The sequence below is a fragment of the Palaemon carinicauda genome, chromosome 44 (assembly GCF_036898095.1).
Source record: "Palaemon carinicauda isolate YSFRI2023 chromosome 44, ASM3689809v2, whole genome shotgun sequence".
Classification (NCBI taxonomy): Eukaryota; Metazoa; Arthropoda; class Malacostraca; order Decapoda; family Palaemonidae; genus Palaemon; species Palaemon carinicauda.
Window position 1 is genome coordinate 36,766,191 of NC_090768.1, and position 26,010 is coordinate 36,792,200.

A 26,010-nucleotide genomic window follows, 5' to 3' on the forward strand; every position below is an offset into this window, starting at 1 on the left:
TGAGATTGTGATGGTTTCTCTACTGAGGTTGTTATGGTTTGCATCGAATCTTGAATTATGATTGCTTATTATGAGCCTCACACTTACCAAGGTATGACTCTTGTACAGTACGGGCATTTGATCTCTGTGGACCGTGTTCTCCCATGGAATATGATAATTCTACATCCCAAGATTCTAAATCACACCTATTAGCCTATGATTCAAAAAATGCTAGGGTAACATTAAATACAGATATCTGGAAGTAACTGGTGATTGAAGACTGCTGTATTGCATGATTTGCATTAATGACAGCAGTTCTTAAAGTGCCCAAATAAAGTAAGAGAAAACGTGCATGGCAGTGTCATTATGTAGATTATAATATCTAAGCTTATATCTAGAAAATTGGCAGTAGGTACATGTAACTACCATACATAATTAACATATCCTGCTGAGTGTGATAAAAAAAAAGTATTGTTCATGGCATACATTGAACTTTCATATAAACATACTCGGTTTCTCCCTTTTTATGCTGGTAAGATGCTGATATTTTTGCCTTTAAAGTCAAAGGGGCCAATTGTCATTAGCTGTCGTTTCTTTGATCCAGTAATTCTATCATTTGAGTATAAACATGATTTTGATATCTCCTAATATTGAGATAGTTTAAAAAAAAAATTTGTTGTTTTATAGAACTTCAGTTTATTGATTCATAATTTGGACTATAGTGAAATAAGAAAAAATTATCCCCATTGTAACCTACTTTAGCATTTCTGACAGTCCATATAAAGATTTATTAATCAATCTCAACAATTATGAGTAGGATCAATACTTTCACCATTGTCATTCTTACATTGTAACATATTTCACGCACTTGTAAAATCACATAAGGCTATTGAAGGAGTCCATTTTAGGCTTCCTCCCCACTGGCAGCAATGCGATAGGTATAGGCAGGAGCTGAGGGCTGAAGCTGGTATTTGAAATATATTGATTTTAATGGGATTATTTCATCCAGCACCTTCAGCTCTCTGTTAAGTCTCATTTGAAGCAATGCATTTAAAATTTAAGCTTCAGCTTGCCTCTTTCCCGCAGCTGCCGAATGGCCACCTGTGTGGATGCAGCCTTATATTGTAACTTTATTTCCCTCACGTGTAAAATCATATAAGGCTATTGAAGGATGCTATTTCCATCTCTATATCTGAATCCTAGACCTATCTAATACACCCTCTCACTCCGCTAAGGTCTCTACAAACAGCATGAATTCAACTTAGCCCTAATTTATACGTACATCAATAGCACCTCTATTTGTGTGGTATCAGTGTAGCCCATAAACCTCCCATCCGGTTCACACAATACATCTCTTGCGCACTGTGATATGCTCTTAAATTCTATCTAAAGTTAGCTACTTAGTTTCTCTCAATGCAAAAAGTTCTTGTTTTAGTGTTACTCTTGTTCTCGTTTATTCTTTACTAAGCCTGTGATTGAGTCTTGAACGTTTTCATATCTTGCGTACCCAACATGTTGATTTTGTACGTGGGTACTACTACGTGTAAAACATCTATCAAAGCTTTGGAACTGATCTTTGCATCTTAAATCTGAAGGCTTTCTGTACACATTCGGTAACATGTATTCCACGTTCAGTATCATCAGACGTTGAATTATACAGATTTGAGGCATTTAACCATGAGGAAATAGAAATTCATTGAAACACTTGAATTGAATTGCATATAAAACTTGAATGCATAGCCTATCAGTGTAGCAATGAAACTTCTCTTTACTTTAATTATAAGGATTTGAAAAAATCATATTCAAATTTCTATTGTATAATTCAACCATTTGATTGAATTTTCTATTAATTTTCAATCAGATTTTCATAAGCCTTCAGATGTCTGTGATCAAACTTTCAACATCATATGCACTCTGATTTGCTTTTGCCCAAATACTGAAGCATTCTTACATCTAAACTTTTAGTTCATTCATCATTCATGGATATATTTGAAAGACTCTTCTTTCATAAATAATGGCAGTTATTTTTGCTTAGAATATCTTTTACAGTTTTTCATAAAAGTATTATGAATATTATTTACAACCGATTTAAAGAATTATGGGAGGTCTGTTTTCTTGTGATATGCTTCAGGCTTGGATGTCGTTTTGCCCCTTGTATATATACAGGCACAACATTATTCTCATGTTATGCTTGGGTTAATTGTGCACTGTGGTAAAGTTGTTTATAAGGAAGGCTATGGAGTTTGTTGGCACTGTATTTCAATGAAATATAATTGCAGTTTGTACATTCATGTGAGATTGGAAATACTCACATAACAGCCACCTGCCAGGGCAGGTAAGGAAGTAGGTGGCAGTGCTTTGTGTGGGAGCAAAATAAGAAAGATTTAAGACTACCCACAAGATAAACTTGAAATTTTAAAAGATCATGTTGAAATGGGTAATAGGCCTGCAAGTTTGGAAATGATTTATTATTTCAATAACTGGATACTGCTCTGACCAGTTGAATTGAACGTCTGACAATAAGCAGCAACTCTATTACATCAAAAGATTTACACATGCTAGTTATACCATATGAATGCCTGTTAGTTTATTGAAAATTTGGAGCTATACTATTAGGTAGGAAAAAGGGTCACATGCGATGACTGATATGCTAAGGTAACGTTAAAACTATTGCCATGTTGATTACCTGAACATCTGATATCTGTATCTACTCGGTAATACTCTGGTGAAGAAATCAATTTAATAGTTTGTCTCCTTTATATAGGATAAAAGATAAAATCTGTATAGTGTCTACATCAGACACTCCAGCACTAACTAGACTCGGATGATTAGTTTGGTGTGGTCATGAAAATTTTGTAGATTTGTATAGTCCTCAGTGATTCTCCATGCCATTACTAATCCTTGCCGCTTGGAGACGATAGGACTTGGTTATGGCTGTACAATTGTGAATATATTTGTTTGTTCTTTAAAGACACCAGAGGAAGAAGGTTGCGAGCTATGCATACTACAGTTTCACTTTTCGGACCTTTTTTTTCAAAATTTTTTTTCTTTTCTCAGAGAATTATTGTGTATCTCATTTGGTCTCTTACCAATTCTGGATAGGAACATTCATTCTTCTATTTTAAATGCATATCATTTTCCTTCATATAATTCACCTTGTCTATCCTCTAAAGCAAACATAATTGAGTGTTATATACCATGATGATAAACAATCTTAGTAGAATTAGCAAAAATTTACTGAAATACAACAGTTCTCCACCATTTCTTCAGTTTGAAGAAGTCCACGTGAGTGATAGTTTGAGGCAGTAAAATAATTTTCTCCAATTCTATCGTTTTTTCATATCTGTTCTGGGCATTTGGCTGAATTGCAAAGCCCTATTAGACACACTTTATCAGTCATCCAAGTCTGATTAGAGTAAAAATTTCTTTAAATACTAAGTTCTTTAAACCACTGATACAAGTTCATATCACAATCGCTAATTTATGCTAAAAGACAAGTATTAGTATTAGAAAATTAAATGACTAACTGATAATACTTGGACATTCTGTAGATTTTTAAGTTTGCTTTTTAAAATAATGGGAAAGAATCATTATTTTTTTTTTTTGAGATTTTGAATACAGAATTTGATACATAAAAGTCAGCATGCAGGGTATCTTTACACACTGAGCCTTTTGAATTCTGGCATTAATAACAATTATCCCTGGTGTATGTTCGTATGCAGCTTATGAAATATAGCACTATTTTTTTCCGTATGTGTTTCACTAAACAAAAATATAGTAGTAGTCATGGAGACTTGTCCTAAGGCATATCAGAAAGTCCTTGTAAACTAAGAAAACATTTCCTTGTTTTATGACTTAGTTACTAATAATTATATCCATTGAATGCTCTAATTGTTAACATGCATCTGTTATATAATACTCTAGTACATTTATTATCACGAAGATGAACACATTAACATTTAGAATTACAAGCCTATGTTAATTCTGCTTAGTATTTCCTATTTTACACTATTTTAAGAGTAGTTTATTTGTGTGACTGTGGGTGTTTAATTATTTAGATGTGGTTGTGTTTATATTTTTGTGTTTAATAGTATATTAACTCTATACCAAAATATAAATAATGACTTTTAAATTGTAGAATAATTTTTTGCGTTTAGTTTTAAATAGATTTTATACCTAATTTGTTACTGAGGAACTTGATACACCTAATTTTATATAGATCACATTAGACGGAAGTCGGACGATAATGAGGTATATTGTATATATTTCTTTAGGCTTACACCAATTTTGAACAGTTTTATCCATTTCCTTTTACTAAGTTACTAATAGATTTAATTATGATAATTCTTTTGGTAGCAGAAAATAAGTCTTGGAATGTATCCTACAAACTATAGCACAAGTAAAAGGAACTTGCGTTGGAGTTGAACATTCAGCACCTACATGTGTTAAGATATGATCTGTGTTTTTTTTTTTTATTGGGAAGCAGTTTTTATAGGACTGGAAGATTCTGGTTGGAAGAGTTATTGAACAAATTTCCTATGACAAAGTGAAGGGGTTACCATGGAGGCCTCTTTTCTCAGTTGAAAGAGACTGGGGGAGAATTACATAACAGGTCTTGGAAAGAAAATCTGTAAGAAGGAGCGAGTGAGGAGACAAATAATCAGATGGGTTTCTAAGTTGCTGCTACTACTTCCTTGGTTTAATCCTAGGAGGGGTTGATGGTCAACCTCCTTTCTTGAAGGCGACGACAAGGGTGATCCCATTTGACGCGCAGGTGTCAGACGTTCATCATCATATCATTCCATAGGCCTTATCTTAATAACGAGAGACTTGAGAGAGTAGTTGGAGTCCTTCCAGTGCCACCATGTGATGCCAGTCTCTGGTCCTTGGTAGCGTCCTCGCCGGTATTGACCAGTGGGTTGTGCACAGGCACAGCGTCCCCACCACCAACCTCCGCCCCCGCGACCTTTTGTACAGCTGCCCCCTAGAAGGAAATGAGAGCAATTAGTACTTCCCAGAAGGTGTGCTAATCTTGTAAATACCTCCCCCCAAAAAAAAAAAAATTATTAAACTAAGAATATTTGAAATGTTATTCTGGAGTGGTTTGCCTGGTTTGTGTGTGAAAAAGTATTTCTCACCGCATTGTGCCAAGTAGTTATGCATCTCAGCATAGTTTTGGACCCAGTCACATGTAAATTATGTATACATACACACATATAATAAATATATTATATATATATATATATATGTGTGTGTGTGTGTGTGTGTGTGTATAGATATATATTGTATGTGTTTGTAGGCATAGGTTTTCTCATAGGCACTTCTTATTCAATAGGCTAATGATTATCCTATAGTGTCTTCCTGTTTGTACAACTTTATTCCAGTTTCCTATTTCTTTTCGTATGCTTAAAATAAGAAAATGATTAAATTTCCGTTTTATACAAGTTGATTTTCTGGTGATGAGTTCTTCGAAAATAGAGCAGTTATCTCTTTGCTGGCGTTAATTGAAAATTTAAGAAAAAAAAAAAATTGTGTTCAGGGTTTGGTTAATTTCTTTGCGTCTTCTGTCAAATGTCCCTTTTGGTAGCAGTACATTTGCTGTTAACATATCTAGGATATATTCTTTTTGGGGGGCTAGTGAATGTCCTGTTTTACATTGTAGCCATGTGGTTGTTGGCAAAAAAACAAAAAAACAAGCAATATTTCTAATGTTTAACTCAATGAGAGAAAGTGAACCTCTAGTGTGCAAGCCATCAGCATGTTTAATTGATTTTTCCGTGATTGGGAGGGGTTATCCTGCCAAATTTATCGACAATATTAGAAATATTTCAATAATTACTTAAAATGGAACATTGTTAATAACATGTCTGCTGCATCAAGGGATACTTGTGTTTGTCATGTTCGGTGGTTTTAACTCTGTCGATGAGTTGGATGAAGGGCTTAAGATTTTGCACAAGGTCTTATCTATCTTATATTTTAAGGATGTCATCTATGACATTACATAGTAGTTCTGATTTAACTTTCTAGTTTATAAATTTCAGTGTTCCATAGCAATATCCTGGTCAGCAGTTGCCAGTCACCTTAGAAAACATGACATTCTTTACAGACTGTTAGCCCAGATTACTAATTTATTTGTTCCTTTCTTCAGTGTTGGTGTCATGTAGGAAATCATCTGTTCCCTGCCCGTAATTACCTGTCTGTGATGACATTAACAGCAGTTATATCTACTCTCCCAAAGATGATGTCCTCTCATAGTTCCATGGCAGGTTTCCTTATAGCATTTATTAAGGTTCTTAGATGAAAAGATGCTGTTTTATTTACATACAGACCGGATTATCAACAATAGCATAAGTAGGACCAACGTTGTTGTTTGACTGCAAAATCATATAGTTAACATAGCATCTTTTTCTGGAAGTTTTTGAGTATACACTTTAGGAAGCAGCCAGGAAACCAAAGGATAGAGAGGCCGCCATCTTTAAAATAGAGGATTAATCTTCTTTTTATATTGTCTTGGAGAGAGGCAAATGTGTAAAAATGAACGACATCCTGAAGACAACCTAATTCAAGAGACTATAAAGAGATCCGATTGACCTTGAAGGGTGGAACAAGTAACCTGGTAACCAAAGCATACAGGATGAAGCAAGATATAAAGTTTTTGTAGGTGATTGGTGGTTACTGAGTTCAATATTGCTATGGGATCATCAAAATAAAAAAAAAAAACTGTCAACCCACCCAAATAGTATCGCCAGCATGATTATGAACCTAATGTAAATCTTGACCTGTTTTTTTAATCCTCACTGATTTATTGATGTCCCTAAACATGCAGAATCTGACGAATACATAGCATCTCTAAATGCATACAGCATATATGCCAAAACCCAGTTCAGAAGATTGTTTAGATTATCGTAGATAATGTCAATAAATCTGACAAGGACTCTCTCCTAATCACTGAAAAACTGTTAAAGGAAGAAGATGCCAAGAGAGTGCACAGTGGAGGCCCCTTTTGAATCTTGCAAACAATAGATAAAGTTTTCTGAAGAGTAGATGGCATTACAATGGGATTGACCCTTGCAAATCCTTTTACCAAAGTGTACATAGCTGATGTGGAAAACATTACAATCAACATCCCCCTGAAATCAAAAACTTTATGAAAGAGATGTGGAAGACATCTCGTATCACCACTAAATGAACTTCATATAATCATGGCATACAAAGATAAAGACTCTTCGTTTTCTTGTTTGTATTGACAGGAAACCAACTATGTATGTCACATCTGTCTATACAAAAGTAAAGTTGTGAGATGCCCACATTCATATATAAGGTCTGCAGTCCATGGAATGGTGTTCTTATAGAACTGAAATGTATGATACATATGTTGACAATTGATAAGTACCCTTGCAATATGATAAGGAGGAAAATGGAGAGGTTTCTCACACAGACATGGACTTTGAATGGAACAACAGAAACATTTTGATAACTTGCTACAAAATTTAATACAAGATGGGGTACATGGAGGATGCAGATGCCCTTATGAGGATACATTAGTGAGGTAATACTTCAAGTACCCAAAAAGAGAATGATGTTGAGAATCTTTAGATGCTGCAGCTTTTGTAGACATCCTTGCAGTGAACTACAGGGGATCCAAGGAATTCAAAACCAGTCACTGCGACTTAGAGACTATAAGCTACCTATGTCAATCAATGAAGGCCCTGAGAATCTAGCTAAAAACCAATTGCAAAATTGGTGTCGTACACCAGTATATTATTTGCATGACAAAATACCACCCCTTGATTACCTACAACAGATAATGAAGTTGTATATTTACAGCTTGTGATTGTTGAAATTGTGAGCATAGTATTGCTGTGGAATACTCTAGATATCCAGATACCTTCAGATCATGGTCTTCCCTAAATCTAGAAGAAAATGTATTGTGAGTTACCAAAGATGAAGGATACAATCTTGTAAATTTTTGTGGAAGATCATCTCCCTGTCCAGAATAATCAAATGAATATGTTGATTCTAACATTTTGTTTGACTTACATGTTATAAAATCTTGATGTTTTTACACCCTACTCTGCTATCTTGAGTAAACCCAATGATGGTTATGAGTGAATTGCTGACACCACAGACAGCATTGGATAAAATGAATAACATATTAAAAAAAAATGTTTCTTTTAGAGTTCTACAGTAGGCATGAGGATGAGAAGGGATGTAGGGAATTAAAAGTGTTGCTTTTAAAATAATATACACTATAAGTAGCAGAATTCAGGAAGAATAAGAACAATTTGACTTATATCCCTGATTGCTGAACAGTCAAGTTTAGTTAAAACGATTGCTCTTGGTCGTGATGTCTACTTTTGTCTTTGATAACTTCACGTTGAATTTTGCCAGATAAAGTCCACTTGTAAATTTTCTCAATGTTCTTGGCAATTGGCTGGGCTTATGACAAGATAACAGATTTTTTGACCAGGACCTGGCCATGTAGTTGTAGCTCTTGGTAACGCACTGTAAAGTGATGCTGACACTGAGAAATATGAGACCAACTCTTGGTTGGTTGTATTGCCATTGTCCACAGTCCCAGCCTTTTGTCTTTTTGAGTTTCAGGGAGCTGTATATGATCTTTGAAATATCATTGCACACACCTTATATCTATCTCTTGCAGTAATTTTAGTCGTCTGGAAGCATTCTAAACGTTATAGATGCTGCCTGAGCAAGAATCTGGTAGTAATTTTAGTTATCTGGAAGTGTTTTAAACGTTAATATATATATTATATTATCTCTCTTTCTACAGATACAATTTTCATTTTGGTGGAAAGACCTGATGCTGACTAAGCCCTTTTGTGTTCACACACCATTCCTTTTGGACCCTCCCTAAACTAATTTTGTATAAAAATAGCCAAAAGGATGCTTTATTTTTCTATCATCCTGTAACATATTAAAAAGTTTTGTTGTAGATTTGAGCTTTGAGACCCTTCTTATACATTAATAAAACTTATACATTAATAAGACCAATGGTTACTCTTACTTTTTAGGTATGTGCTTAGCATACCAAAATGTTTTCCGAGTTCTTTAATGATGCCAATCAAACTATTATGCTGACAGCAGTGTGCTGGCTGGATTTGGAGTGATCTTTCCTTCAGCTTGACCTGATATAATTTTTCCTGGTATGATCTCACTTTCTGGTGGAGTTTAGGTAACTGGTGGAGTTTCTTTCAAAGTTTGAATCAGCAGCTAGACCTTGGAGCCAATGGCTCTTTTTATAGGAATCATCCTAGTCTTTTTCCTTGACCCTTCATTTTTTTTTTACATTGTCTGGAGCATTACCTTGGACATGATTGAGTTATCATTTGTTAAGGACTATACTCTCAGGACTGCTTCAGTTTAGTGTTATAAAACAAGTATTCAGTATATGACCCTGAGCCACGTAGATGCATACATAATGGAACATTTAATGAGATGTAGTGTAAATGGAGCAAGTCCATTTATAGGTTAACATCAGTCATCACAGCACAGCATATGTTAGCTGTTTATTGTAGTACTGTATTTTTATATATGAATCATTAACTAGTAGTGAATCATATATGGTAATCAATATATTATGAGTTGAAATTATCAGAAGACCAGTCATACTGGCTGTAAGTCCCAAACAACACATTTCATCAGACTTCTAGAGCAGTAGTATGTAATTGACAGAGTGTCAGGATTTTGTAAAAATTAGTGTGTGAGTACTATGTATATAAGTTAGTTGAATACAGTATCTCAGAAAAATGTTACAATTGTCTTATTAGTGAATATTGATTCATGCGCTAATAATTGCTAGGCCGACAATGTCCATCCGAACAACTTTCAAGCGGAAAACTGCCAGTATGGCCAATTGCCAGGCTGACATTTGTCACCTGTACAGTTGCCATTGGTTTGATAATATAATGGATAAAATGAAGGAAATAGTTTATTATCATTTATAGTTGCAGAATAAGGAATTGATTTCTGGTTGTTACTTTCAGAAATACACTTTAATTGTATTTTAATGATAGTTCAGTTACATAATTTGGTTATTGGTTTGAAAAAATAATGTATCAAATGAAAAACAAGGTAAAGCAAAAATAACACCATTGATGTAGAGAAGTTTATATTTCAGTAAAGTCACATTTAATTCAAAAAGATATATTGGTAATAAAGTATATTTTAATCCTATTACACAACTTCAGAAAATGAGTAAGTTATAATCAGTCAAACGTAGAAAGGTAAATTTATCATAAGGGTTATAGCATCTGACTATCTGCCTTAAATGATTCTTTATGCTCGTTTACTTAGTGGTAGTTGATCTCTCATCTGCTCTTTCCATCTGAAGCACTATTGTTTTGGATAAAACTTCCTTCATAAGCCGGTCTCTGAGTTTCCAAATGTCAAGGTGAGGGTGTTTAGCATTATTTGATAGCACACTGGGAAATCCTTCAAGTCTTATTTGTTTGAGGCTTAGACCTTTGGGTTCTTAAGTTCTTAATCTAAATGGAAATCGGAAATAAGGGAGTTAGCTCTTCTGCAATTTCCCCCTCTTCCTCTCATGACTCTGATGTAATTTACCTCAAAATACATGAGAAATTCGTCAGGGATCTTGTCATTCCCTGAATGTTCCTCCAAACTTCTAGGCACATCTCCAATTGGTAAAAAAGCAAGTGCAGAGAAAAAATGTTTTTTTAGAACGAAATTCGTTATTGTTGTCAATGTGGTACAGTATTAACTTTAAACCTTTGATCTTGAATTTTCTTCTAATTTGCTTGGTAGAAGTGGAAGAAGCATCCACTCATATCAAGTCTCGGTAAAAGTATATTTAATTGCATTAAAGGCTCTATCAACAGCCCAGTTTCTGTACCTCCTTGAATATTCAAACCCTACTTCAGTAGCAAATAACAGAATGTGATTATGGTCTTCAGCTCCTAAATCATACTGTAGAAACTTTTCCCCTGATGAAAGAAGTTTAAAATTATTTGGAATGAAGAACCCTGCCTTTTCCCTAGGGATTACAGGAGCACTGAAACTTTGCTGCCTCCATCGACATCGACAAATATTTCTACTTCTATGCTGGATGTCTTGTACTTCAGCTTCCGTGCAACTGTCCAACAGGACAACAGCTTCCAACTAACGACATTGTAGCTGAATTATTCGAGAAAACATCATCTTTTAGCTTTAAAATAGCACTCTTGGCATCATCTGTATTTGCAGATGCTTTATAATTATGTTGTTGATAGTTTTCATCAGCTTGTAATGTTCGGCTTTTGATTTTGTGTGTACTCATGCTTTAGACGATTTTTTTTCCTCTTTGCTTACTCCCAGTGAATTAGAGATTTGTCGTTATTGTATCCATTTCGATATTACATGTACTACTGACCACGGACTAGAATATCTTTTCCACGCTCACTTTTAATGGTAGAAGCTATTGCTGGGGGCTGAGAAAATGTTCACTACCATAAAATGGGAAATCCAGTAGGTAGATGTTGTCTGAAAGTCTATTGTCTGTATGGCACTGGCACTGGCAATTGTCCGGATGACTATTGTCAGCTTGAAAATTGTCCTAGAACCATATTGACTATTTTAAGTATTTCAAAACCCGTTGCAGTTTTCTTGGATATAGTCATTGGATAATCCGAATATTGAAGAAGTCACAAAAGATTTTGTAGTGTACATATGTACTTTCAGTGAGTTGTTGAACAGTTCGATGGGATAACAGCCCACGATATACCATTGTCCTAGAAACAGTTGAATGAAATATTTACTTGGACATTACATCTTGAACGCATCATCATCACAGTTCAGAGAAATTCTCTGGCAGGTGGCACAATAACGTAATGATAATAGATAGATGGTTAGGAGATGCGGCTAATGAGTTACTGTTATCATGCTGTCCAGGGATATTGACTAAGTTTTAATGCTGTTGTAAAAACCAATTCAAGTTGGAAACCTTGTATTTGCTTCTTTTCTAAGTAACTTATAAAAGTTTCTATTGAACTTAACCCTGTGTACTCCCAACTCAAGGTAATTTGAAGATAGGGGGCGTTCGGAATGTCAGGAGCCTTACAGAATGGCCCAAGAACACTGTTCACCATTGGCACCTCAACTCTCACTTGCCGGCTCCAAGTGCCACACCATGACAAATCTTGACTAATGTTCTTAACGAATTGGGTGGTCCTACTGTCAAGGTTAGTCTCTTCAGAGGAAAGCTACATGAGCCTCTGAAGATGAAGCATGAATTGGGGACAGACATTGAAGCGAGAGTCAGAATACTTACTTTTTCTGACTCCTCAGCACTAAACTGCAGTGGAGCCATCTGTTAGGTTGTTGTGGTTTCATTTGCTATCTGATATTGGAAGAGCTGTCCAAGTTGTGAGTTTAGGTCATTGGCCAAGCCTTCATCTCACGCTAATGCAAAATAATGCTAATGATTTTGTAGGGCAAGCACATAGTTCTTCATCCTCATCAAATCATTATCAGTTACCAAGGTCCTTAGGTAAGGGGGTAGTGTTGTGTGGGCAGGTCCATGTTTGGACTGGTAGCTCATAGCCAAAGTACTGCACAAAGGGGCAATGCATGTTGGATTCCCTCTCTGGTGAGTGGAAGAATTCTGGAGTGGGCCTCTCCTTCAGTAGCTGCATTCATCATCTACTGAGGAACTGTAAATGATGTCATTGGCTACTTTAGACTGCCATCAGTATTTTATTCATCTAAAAAGGTGGGAAGGTGGTGTTGGAAAACTTATATTTTACTTGGATTAGTCCATGTTACTTTTCTAATCCCATCCTTAATACACATTCTGAATGATTGTTCAGTGTTTTCGCAGAAAGGTAGATAGACATCAAGACAACAAAATACTATTCTGCTTGTTCAGCAAACTCCAATCCTTTTAAGCTGTTCAAACTTGGCCAGTCTCCTTGATCCTAAGTTAAAATTAGGGATTTGTTGATTTTTATTAAAGAAGAGATGCCACAAAAAGAGAAACTTTATAAGAAAGTGAACTCTTCAAAGCAAATGATTGGGTGCTAAAGTATGCCAGTCCGGATAGCACTCACCATCTATGGTTTTTGTTCTTATAATTCGAACATCCTTTCAGCTAGATATTGCATTTTATTAAAATGCCACCATACAGGTAGTTATATATACTAGACCTTACTGTTCCAGTAAAGGGTAGCATAATTCAACAGCATTTTGACAGGGAAATTAAGTATGGTGATGTAAGTATAAATCATTTGACCGATCAAGTTTTCACTGTGGAAGTTGGAGGCAAGAACTATGTAGCAAAATCCCTTGGATTCTCGTTTAGGAAGTTGAACTTTAGCAAAATGTCATAGACAAACGGTGAAACACTTGTGTTGCTGATATACATTAGATGTTCCTATTCTCTTGCTTGAGGGTACACTCAAGCACACTATTCTTGGTTTCCTTATTTCCTTTCCTCACTGAACTATTTTTCTTTATTGGAGCCCTTGGGCTTATAGCATCCTGCTTTTCTAACTAGGGTTATAGCTTAGCCACTAGTGATGGAAATAATAATATTTGGGAAAACTCTAATGTGAAGGTAATGGAAGACTGCACCAAAAGTTAGTATATGAAAGTATTCAAGATGAGTAGTTTGTCAACAATGAAGAGTTGGATTAGTTTTATGGGTTCAATGATACAGAAATTAGAAAGGCTTTTGAGAATGACAGTTGGAAATGCCACGTACTGTGCTAAGAATCTGTGTATTTAGACATTATTCTGGAACCTTGAAGCACTAGAAGTAAGATCTTTTAGTAACATCAACAGGCATCTTAAGGCCGCTGTCCATAATGGAACTAGTATAAATCACCACCTGGGCTGCTTAACCTTTAAAGTTCTTGCCATCTAAATACAGTGATGCAGTGCCTTAATTGATGAGTGGCTTGAGTATAGTACTTTAATGGAAGTGCTTATCTTAACAATAAATTGGTTAAGCATATATGTATTAGGTTTGTCAGAAAATTGCTAAGATTTTTTGTAACAATATCATTAGCAACAGGGGTCCTATCACACTGAAAGCCATTAAGTAGTCTGTTGGTGGTCCCCATCATTGGTTTTTGGTCTGTGATTAGCAGGAATCCCACAAGTTTCTTATGTTTCTTCTAATTTGGTTACATGAGGATCTTTTGAGGTTGTTCTGATTAACAATGATGTTGAGGACTACTGTATGTCTCTAGGGATGTGGTGGCCTGTAGGCCATCAATGAAAAATATGTTACTCGAGGGTGAGCAAAGATATTGGATAGTGTGTAATGAGTGCCACTAAGATTCTAGCTACGAGGAACACACCACAGATTTGTCCCGTTCTTAACCATTCAGTATTGACCCTGTACCAATGAGCTTTCTCAAGTGTTATTGTAGGAATTACAGAATTGACTAAAGCCGTCTTGAGTAATAAAATGGGCAAAAGTGTAAGAAAAATTTATACCAAGATACTGCCCTCTCACTTGAATGATCTGAATCCAGTGATGCAGAACCTCACTTGAGTTGCATAAATGAGTAACTTCATAGGAGGTGTTTACCTTGAGGATGTAAAATTTATAAACATATATGTTATGATTACCATGAAACTAGCCAAAATTTTTGTGATAATTTACTTTAGGAACAGGGAGGTCCACTGGTGATCTCCATCATGGTTTCTTGAGCTGTGAGCAGCAGGACTCACTCATGTTTCTTATGTTTCTGGTAACTTTTTTACATGAGAATCTGGGAGATTGTGTCTCAGATTGACAGTGATGCTATGGCCTACTGTATATCTGTATTACCTGGGAAGATCCTAGTCTGTACGTCATTAGTAATAAGTGTTATTCCTGGGTGAGCAGAGACAGTAGATAGTGTAAAACGAGTGTGCCTATGATCCTTTCTCCCCGGAACATATTACAGATCTGTCCCTTTCTTTATGAGCCAGTGTTGATTCTTTACTATTAAGCTTGCTCAAGCAATCTGATAGGGATTGTAGAATTAACTAAAACGGCCCCAAGTGGGATGAAATGGGTGAATGTATAAGGAAAATTGATCTCTAGTAGATAATTCTCTCTCTACTAATACTGCACTTGAGTTGGTTCCAGGGTACCATCTTTACTAGAAAGCAGAAAATATGGAATTTCTTGTTCAACAACTAAATCTAAGAGTTTTATGTAAACCTTATATGCCTTATACTTGTAGCTTTCATTTTTTGTAACAAACCATCATGGAACTATTGTCAATAGACACTACTATTCATTGCAGGCCTTCCCAGTGAGAACAATGGTACAACTGTAGTAAGAATTGTCACCAGGCTTCTGCTGCATATCTGGTATTTTAATAGCATACTGAGAGGTCATCTTCATTTTTAGCTCTGTTGGTCATAGTACAATTTGTCTTGGCTTAGAGGTGTTGCAAACTAGTATTTATTAACGTGACAGCTTTAGATGAAATGGATTATAAATTTGGACTTCCTTGGTTATTGTGTGCTGGATTCCTGTCAGGATACTATGGGCTATGTAGATAGTTGAGAATTGCCCCATATTTTCATATCCCTTCTGTTCCATTTGATTCCTTCACTCATTCCGTTCATATCCTGTAGCCCTTCATATCTCACATTTGCTACAATCCTCCTGGTTGTGCAACCCTTTTTATCCTTTTATCCTGTGTTCATTTATCTTTGGAATTTAGTTTACTGCATAATTCATAAGGGCAATCATGTGACTTGAGCTTTTGAGGGAAAATCTAGGTTGGTTATTGTTCTTGTTGACCATTCCTCAGGATTGTGGCCTCTGTCAGTGAAATAACAGATCTACAGGTGTGTGTACTTTCAAGTTTGAGAGTACCTTTTATATTCAGTAACCATGTGACTTGCTTCAGTCACCAAGTGACCTGCTTCAGTCACCATGTAACAGTGCTTCAGTTACCATGTGACAGTGCTTCATAATTATTAAGGAATTAGGGATTTTCATCTAGCTCATATTAAGGTAAAATGTGTTTAGCAGCAGTCCCTGCTGAGAGTTCTGTTTCATATATCATGGGGTGCTAAATGCAAACAGCTACTTAGACTACAAAATGTAGCCCACCAAAATTGATATAGGGTTGCAAGTTATTCTCATCTATCTGTTTACATAAAGTATAACTCCCTAAATGCTAGTCGTAATACAAGAACCTGAATTTTTACTGGAACATTTTGATCCTCTGTTGAGAGAGTGTTGGTGGGTACTTGTGAATTTCTCTGATCCTCTACCTCCAGAGTATGATGGCTTGTAGTTGCTTTAACGTCCAGAGAATCTCTGTCTCCTTAGCAGCCCTTGAAGTGATGGAAAAGACCATCCCTAAATACAATTAGCTTTATCTTGAAGAGTAAAAGCAATTTTAAATAAACATGAACAAAACGTTGTATATTGGCTTTTAGATATCCAATTTATTCATTAGGAATTAGGTACCATAAATTACTGTTTTTTAATTTTTAGAACATGCTTTGACAGAGAAGTGTTCTTTGCCTTTTGATGCTTATGTTGGCTCGGTGGGTTTTCACAGATATTGAGTGCAGTAGCTTTATATGATGCATAGTATCAATTCTACTTCAAAAATATATTAGGTAATAGTTATAAAAGTTGTAACTCATATAATAAGATTCTATTAATTTTATTGAATCCCCGAGTAGATAGCAACCTCCGAGGGGCTTTAATACCAAGCGCCCACTTGTCATAGAGGCTTAGAAATTAATTTTTTAGTTAATAGTTGTGGAATAAGTACTAACTTTGGCCTTTTACCTGCCCAGGCATGTGTGAGAGGTGATGAATGGCCAGGTAACCTAACAAACAGTGGGCGTCAAGTGCTGGGGAAAGAAAGATGCTTTGCTCTCTATAGCATATAGGATTCCCAAATATCAGGATGAAAGTCTTGAGACTTGGTGAGTTCATGGGAGAATCTGGTTTAGAAATTACCAGATCAGCTCTTCCCATTAGTGTACAGTAATATTTTAAAGAAAGAGAAAACCGTCCTTTATTGTCTGGAGATTGAGCACCCTCATTTGACCAAAGGAATTTTGATGGATGGACTTCTTGTCAGTCTTCAGAAACTCCTCCATTCCCTTGTCTCTTCACCATGTGTTGGTTAAGTGAGTGTCCCCACTATTTAGACTTGAAATATATATTTATTGGATAACTATTAAATTGGTCTATTGTGTAAAATCATTTATATATCTGGGTAATATATGGATGTCATTAAATGCTTTCATTAAGATTTGGTTCCCATTGGTTCCATATATTTTCTTATATGGTCAGGGTTTTCCATCTATGCAGCAAATGTCATTCTGTAACCTGATACTAATGTATGTACTGCAGAAAAAGATGCTAATTACCGTGGATCAAAACGTGGGACACAGATAGCTGTGATAAAAATGATGCAGAAGAAAATCTCACTCCTACAAAACGTTGAGAAAAATATTAATGCACAAAGATAGTATAAGAGGAAAGGATACTACTGCCAGGTAGATTAAGTCCATGGAGGAATTCTGTTTATTTTATTCAAATGCTCAAGAAAGTGTTCTCAAGGGATTGAAAATTGAAAGAATGACAAGGCTCAAAGAAAAATTATGTACTAATATTTTTTGGCTAACAATGGCTCTTACAAAACTTGGGAAATAAAAGCTGAGTTAGTTGAGAATATTTGTCACAGATTGGAGGACAAACTACTGGGGTGTACTCGTCTTATATACCTAGAGGAGAAGCAGTAGCATCTACATTCGAAATGGCTACATTAGAATTAAAGCAACTGAAAGAAGCTGCCCTTATACTAAGCAGACATATTATATTGAAGAAGCACATATGGGCTCCAGAAAATTTCCTGCTATCGGTTATAATCAGTCCACCCGAAGTCTTAAAACCTTTGTTTTTATCATGGTGCCTCAGGAAAACATCAATAAGATTCTTTCTTCAAGGACAGAAAGATTAGTGAAACAATTATCATAATGCATCAAGAGGGCAGTGGAGGATACCCAAGTGTGTCCTGCTCATCATTACCATGGGACATATAATAGGTAAAGCAAATATGGTATCCCTAATCCAGCCTTTTTATCACTGTGTATCCTAAGCAAGACTTCATGAGCTTGAAACGGCAATGGAAAATATAATAGCAAATGACATTTAACTTTGGAACAAATCCTACTGCCCATGAACTGATAATTCAAGAGGTGTCAGTAGATAGCGACTGTCAAGAAAAAAGAAGCATTTAATCATACAAAAGCCAAATGAACTTTACATAGTTTTGTGAGATGTCTAGGAGAGCCAAAGCCTTATTTTCTAACATATGGATTTATACCCAAGATGTAGTAACTGCAAAGGCTGAAGCCCAGATGATCCCATTATGGACTGGGTTGGTTTTAGGCATGATTGAAAAGGTTACGTCTGAGTACGTCTTCAGTGTAAACTCCAATCATTAACAATGGTACTTTACTTTTTTAATAAGCATCACAAGAAAATGGCCAGCCATGATTTTGGATTTAGCTGTTGACAAGAAAAGGCCAAAAAATTATCTGGTAACACCCTGAGAAATTGATTAATATTGTAATTACAAAGAATGTCTATCATTTCATCTCTGCTACATGTAGGGAAACAGTTAGGATAATCCTGAAAAGCAGTGGATTCGATTAAACCGTTCTTAGCAGGCATATTCGCCGGTAGGTCCACCAATAAAATGAAGACATGAAAGCATCATAGCCGGTCTTTCCAGCTACACAAACTTGTCTTGAATTCACTGGATTGTATTTAATTGCACTCACTGAGGTCAGGATATGATGAAGAGCTCGACTAAACTATAAGAAGCACTCATATACCACACCATGATTCCATTTAAAGAGAAGCGGATGGAAGCCTCTGAAAACCAAGGCTTTCAGAAGGTGCTATCATTTAGCACATATTTCAAGGCAAGAAATCTTTAAGGTGAATTGAGTAAGACCTGTCAGAATTTGTTTTGGCTACATGGACAAAGAGCAACCAAGGGAAATGGTTTATTGTATGTCTACAATGAGTGTGTCCTCTATTCTTCAGCTGTGATTACTAGAATTATGCCAGGTATAATAACCGCTATTTTATAACAATGATGAAACTACCAAACACATATTGTGGTGCTGATGGACTTTTGAAGCAAAATGAAATCAGATAGCGCTATCAGCCATTATTGCTGGGGATATGCTATTAAGCAAAGGTATACTACTATGAGATCGTATGTTGGCATGATCTCAGTAACTATTGGAACTCCAATATCAGTTGTTTTCTAGGTATGTTTATTGATAGAAATATTTTGAACAATTATGACCTGATTCCTCTTCATTTGAGTGATTTATAAATTGCAATTTCTTGTGGGACTCTTTTTTTCTCATTAGATTACATGTACTTATTTCTGAAAGTCATTATCAGACTTGTTTTTTATCTCAAATTTCCTTTTCATTTATTGAGTATTTACTGTAACACATATGAGTTCTTTGTGATCCATATCATAAGACGTTTTATGAAGATAAATGGGAATCACAATAATTATGAAAGGCCACATTTATTTTGAGAAAAGGGAAAATATCAATTCCTAGAGATCAAGTGTTCGTGTTTTTGTTCCTGGTTGTTAAGCTAAGCCAGTGATTCAGACATAAAACCGGGAATCATAATACAATATATGATATTGATTACACGTATCTTGATTATTACTATCATAAAGAGATTATGAATCGCTACAGTTATATAATTTAAAACCTCTGTCGGCAAAATTTCCAAGGGACTGTGTCCCCTGTTCCTGTACCTAGATTATGAGTAATATTATTTTCAGGTAACATTTTATTTTTTCTTAATGCTGTTTCTTTCATTGTAGTTTATTGCTTTGTGTATGAATTTTTTTTGGATATATTTGGAGAGTTTTGATTGCTGTCTTTTTTTATATTCTGTCAAATGCATTCCTTCTAGGTAATATAGTTTGTCCTAGGTATATTCTATATACTTGCTTAATTACTCTATTGGATTTTTTTCCAATTATCAGTTTTTGTACGTATTATTTAGACTGTTTTCAATTACCCTTTGGAGGGAGTTTTGAGGAAAAGGCTATAAAAGGATTCCATCTCAATATCTCATATGTTACTGATCTTCAAAGGATCAGACCTTTGCCTATGTATCTCATCTCCTCAACCTTGTTGAAAAATCCTCCATTACAAAAGATACGTACCCTCTGATGCTGAGTCAACGGATGAGATCCAAAGGGAAAAGAAATGGGTTAGGACATAAGCATTGATGCTTGGAAGTGGTTCTTTTTTCAGACGAATATAGATAGGGTTTTGTTGTTCCCAAGAGATGAAATTTTTTGTTTTTATGGTGTCCCGGGGACTTCGAAATTAAAATTGTGGAGGGGTTCCTGGATTTATGGAAATTCTTATATAAGAATATTTTTGGGTGATGGAGAAATTGTCATCCTTTTGAATAGAAATTATAAGCCTGAATCAATCCATTCATTATATTATTTTAGATTATAATCAAAACTATATATTATGGAAAATGAAGGCCACGAGTGCTTTTCTTTGGGGCAACTCAATAATTCAAATATCACTTGTAACTGCTGAAGTTGAATATGCCTGCCTATATATATAATTATTATTTTGACAAAGGAACCGCAGTTTGAAAGACCATTGAAGTAACATTTATTAATGGGACAATAAGTTACAGCATTTGCAGAATAAGATAACACAGTTGCAATAGTTCTGAAAGTCAGCTAAAGTTTCGTGGCACACCGTAGGCATTTCCATTCGCGCGCTTTGGGTTTTCAGTTGTTTGGGTCCATTTCACCGCTTGCTCATTTCATATGATAATCTTTGGCTTAGAAGAGAGTAAATTTTTGGAAAAGTGTATCCTCCAACGTCCTGGAAAGTCCTATAAACTCGTGTAGAAAGATCCTTAATACAAGGGATGCGTACGCTCCGATGCCAAGTCAACGGATGAGATCAAAAGGGAAAAAGAAATGAGTTAGTACATTAGCATTGATGGTATATACAGTTTTCCTTCCGTCATGAAAATATAATGTGTTTTCAATAGGCAGAAACACTTTTTTTTTTCAAGTGCTCCCTGGTGTCTTGGAAATGATACTTGGACGTTTTCCGGGCAGTCAAGGAAATTCTTACTTTAAGAATTTCTCGGGTATTGTAGAGTCAATTACCATTTTTTTTTTTATAGATATAGAAAATATCTGCCATAATCAATCTATATGCTACATTTCTTGGAAAACTCAATAGTAATGTCATTTATGTTTGGAAATACAGGTCTGGGACATTTCAAGAATCTAAATGCTAATTTATACGTAATTGAGAAAGTTTATATAATTGCTTTTATGGATTTTTTTTTTAAATAACCATATTTTGAAAGATTATTAAAGCAATACTTAGAGAAATTTTACACAGTATTTTCAGGAAGGATATGGTAGGTTTCAATAGTTTGAAAGTCGTGTAAACCTTTTGAAGAAGACGTAAAATCTCCTCTCACGAACTCCAGACCCAGTGCCCTGAGCTCCTCAAGGATATCTAACCACATAAGGTATTAGGACCGTCAGTACACCCTAAAGCAGTGCAATAGAGGTTTTGCTAAAGGATCTTTGCAGCATCTCTTTAGCCCTAGCCACTTTCTAATTTCCATCATCCTCTTACACATTTCAAATTATACTTCAGAGTGCAACTGTAGAGTTTTCTCCCAGTAGCACCTCGTTACTAAAGGACCTAAAATCTATAAAACAAAGAAGCAAGAAATATAAGACTTTGAAACGGTTTCCATTTCTTTATCCAATCTCAAAACTTTCTGATTCCAGTCCCGCTTTTAGTACATTGTTGATATTTTTTTTTGTAATCTGGCTTCATCGGGAACAAACCCCCTATTTTCAAAACTCCAAGGTTGTTTCATGGACTCCTCAACGAGTCTCAACGTCAAATAATTTATGTACTTAAGGTAGTCCATCGCAACAGATGACGATATTAAATGTTCTTCAAATGATGGTAGTATAATGACTTATCAGGTGAGGTGCTGCTGCTCCTGCCGTCCTGAACTGTAGACCTTGCCAAATGTTTGACACATCAGATGAGGATTTTTGGTTGCACGGACCTGTCTGATGGGTCACTGTTAACCTTTTATGGTAATAAGGGCTGTGCAATCCTGTTTGAGGGCATACAAAGCCATAGATGATTCCAAACTTAGGTATTGCCGATCCCAAATGAATGCGAGGTGATTGTATCTGTTGATGTTCCTTCAGATATCTACGGCACTGTTCAGTATTTAGTTTAACTGTACAAAATAGCAAGCTCTCGTTCACAATTCATAGATACGAGCCCTTCTGCCAATACTTGTTGATTGTCATTCTCACATTATTAGCTGCTCACCAACTCACAATATCTGATGTATTAAATTAGTGGTACTTTTAGAACATTGCAAAATTGGTATTGAATTGGGCACTTTATATGTACACGGGTTCTAACATTTGTAAAGTCGTCCTTGTCTTTTGGCAATTCACTGTTCTTGTTTATTCATCAGTTAATCTGCTAAGTACTACTCTTACCTTTTTCATGACTGATTCTTGCAGGTTGCCTGTAAAGGAAACTGAGGGTACCACTCTTTAAGTTCATGATTCCGTTCAGCTCCGGAACCCTATGCTTAGATCCCCTACGATAGGTGGAATGTTATCATTGTTATTTTTAGCTACCAAACTACAACCCTAGTTGGAGTCAAAGGGTTTCAGCAGAGTAAGCAGCCCAGTGTGAAAAAGAAATAGAGAAATAACAAATAAACTATATAAGACCCAGAAAAGCACTCTGAGAGTGCAGAACTGCCACGGTAGCATATTCTCAAAACCAGCTTGCCTTAGGGTTAATTCGGTCGACCTTTTGCTCTACCTTGAACTTAACCTTTAACATAGGACTTTGAAAATGTAATCACGTCTACGTCTCAACAATTAATCCCTGAAAATTTCACTACTCTATGAGTAAAATTGTGGTCAGGAAGTTATTCACAAACAAACAAACAGACATACGGACACACAGACAAACAGGGGCAAAGACATAACTTCCTCCCAACTTCGCTGGCAGAGGCAATAGAATATTTCAAGATCAGTAGCAACATTAAAATATGAAATAGACTTAAGTAAACCTGTTAACAGAAAAGCATTTGCAACCAGTTTGAACAACTTAAGTTCCACCGATTCAACTGCTAGTTTAGGAAGATCATTCGGCAATCTGGTCTCAGCTGGCATAAAACTTCAAGAATGTAGTTTAGCTTTAAAGAATGTAATGGATAAGGGAACGTTGTTAGGATTAATTGTATACCTAGCACTGCATACGTGATGATACAATTTGGGATAATCTGAATGCAAAGGATGGTCAGAATGATAAAAAATCATTTGTAACAATCACAATGATCTAAATGAACAGCTGTGCCTGAGATTAATTGCCAGACCAGGGATAAGGAATTTAGGCTGCAGGTTTTTGTCCCACAAGTTAAGATAAGAGTCAGCAGCTAAAGACCAGATAGGAGAAATATACTCAAAACAGTGATGTATGAAATAATTATAACATTTCATCAGGATAGATGGATCATCGAAAGTCATCAAAAGACGTTCTCAATATACCATTTTTGTGCAATTGAGGAAGAAACTGATCGAATGTGTTTTCAAAGGTAAATTTGCAACCAAGAATCATTCCTTAGAATTTTAAATGAACTGTGTATATTTAATCAGACTGTCAATGCAAAGATCTGAATGTTGAGTAGCCTACAATCCTGCTTCGAGTTTTTTCATGGCTCAACTTCATGCCCTGTAATTTTCATCATGCACTAATTTTAGCTACACCTGTATGATTGGATTCGGCAACCACAGATATATATTCCAGAGTTTGAATTGATGCAAAGAGAGTAGCATCATTTCTATATACAGCAAGCTTGTTTTCCCAGCTAAACCACATATTACGCATATATGTTATAGAAAATAATGGACCAGAAATGCTACCTTGAGAAACACAATATTTTTATTTCCCGTTGTCGCTATGGTACCTATCAACATTTATTTTTTTACAATCTGTTATTTAAAATTTCAATGATGCTACTAAGGAAAGACCCACTTACACCTATTTGTTTGAAGTTTGAAAAGAAGGGCCTCAGCATTTGAAATTGTAAGAAGGGCATTACATGCTCTAAGATCTTTGAAAAAGCCCAGCTCCCAAGATCTTTGAAAAAGCCCAACTTCAAGGTAGGGAAGAGGTGAATACCTTCAGCATATGTGTTTTGACATTTTGCCGAAAGACGGTATTTTTTATTTTATTGCGAGATACCTACATCAATTGGGAATCATCAAAGATGTTGGAAAGGGGTTTAACATGGGTGTTATGTCCTTGAACCTACAACCAAATACTTTCATGGGCCCCTTAACGACTTCACTCTATCAGATTACTACCCATCGACTTCTCATAATCTTGGCGGAGAACTGAGAAGCCATACGACAGCAGGGCTTCAGTGTAGTGCTGGAAACAATTCTCTCTCTATCTCTCTCTCTCTCTCTCTCTCTCTCTCTCTCTCTCTCTCTCTCTCTCTCTCTCTCTCTCTCTCTCTCTCTCTCTCTCTCTCTATTTATATACATGTATGTATACAGTATACAGCTATATACATAAATAGATATAAATTTATGTATATATATGGTATATATATACAGTCTTTGGGCGTAGCCTTTCTCCTAGGCAATTTTCATTAAATGCTAAAACTTTTCTGGTTTTCTCTATCTTTTCTTTTCTTCAGGCATAGAACGTTGAAGGGAAAGAAGAAATTTATTATTTTGCTGCTCCATTTATTCTACCCTTGCCGACGGCTGTTTCAGCAAATAACTAATGGTTTTCGTCAGGCCATATTTACAAAGAAAACATTTTATTAAATTTATACCATCGAAAATTGTTTTCATATTTAATTTTCGTTTGTAATGATTTCTTTGTAAATATGCCCTGATGAAAGCCAATATTAATTGGCTGAAACAGCTGTGAGCAAGTGTAGAATAAATGGAGCAGTGGAGTAATAATTTCTGTCTTTTTTCTTCAAAATTCTATCCTTGAACACAAGAAAAGATACTGAAAACTAGAAAAGTGATGCCCTGAAATAGTTGATGCCACAAGTACATTAGCATATAATGGGAATTGGTTCGAGAAGTTGATAAAACTCGTAATGTGAGACAATGGTCTCATCTGGTAAATCCTGAAATACAGTTGGTACTTAGTGTCCGACTTCTTTTTGGATCTCAGTTAGAATGATTGATAGTGTTTTTGCCTATCATTTGAATATATCATGGTTCGATCCCAATGTGAGATAGGAATTTATTTCTATTCAACATATTATGTACCCGTATATATATATATATATATATATATATATATATATATATATATATATATATATATATCACGCTTACAAATAATTACGTATGTATATTTTTTTGTGCACATATTTTGTATAATTATATATATATATATATATATATATATATATATATACATATATATATATAAATATATGTATATATATAGATATATGTATATATAGGCCTAAATAAATATATGTTATTATATATAAATATATGTTATATATATATATATATATATATATATATATATATATATATATATATATATATATATATATATATATATATATATATATATATATATATATATATATTTATATATATATACACACATATATTATATACAGTATATACATACATATACCAAAGGCACTTCCCCCAATTTTGGGGGGTAGCCGACATCAACAATGAAACAAACAAAAAAAGAGGACTTCTACTCTCTACGTTCCTCCAGCCTAACCAGGGACTCAGCCGAGTTCAGCTGGTACTGCTAGGGCGCCACAGCCCAACCTCCCACATTATCCACCACAGATGAAGCTTCATAATGCTGAATCCCCTACTGCTGCTACCTCCGCGGTCATCTAAGACACCGGAGGAAGAAGCAGGGCCTACCGGGACTGCGTCA

At 35.4% G+C, this 26,010-nt stretch overlaps 1 protein-coding gene across 2 annotated transcripts in view; it reads right to left on the minus strand.

Annotated features, from left to right (window-relative positions):
* Positions 1 to 3,074: 3,074 nt before the first annotated feature.
* LOC137634259 (fibroleukin-like) overlaps positions 3,075 to 26,010 on the minus strand; it is a 128,063-nt gene continuing 105,127 nt past the window's right edge. For both annotated transcript variants that reach the window (XM_068366543.1, XM_068366542.1), the window contains one exon: positions 3,075 to 4,963. In XM_068366543.1, coding sequence (XP_068222644.1) covers positions 4,776 to 4,963 — 188 coding nt within the window. In that variant the 3' untranslated portion in view covers positions 3,075 to 4,775. The remainder of the gene's footprint in view (positions 4,964 to 26,010) is intronic.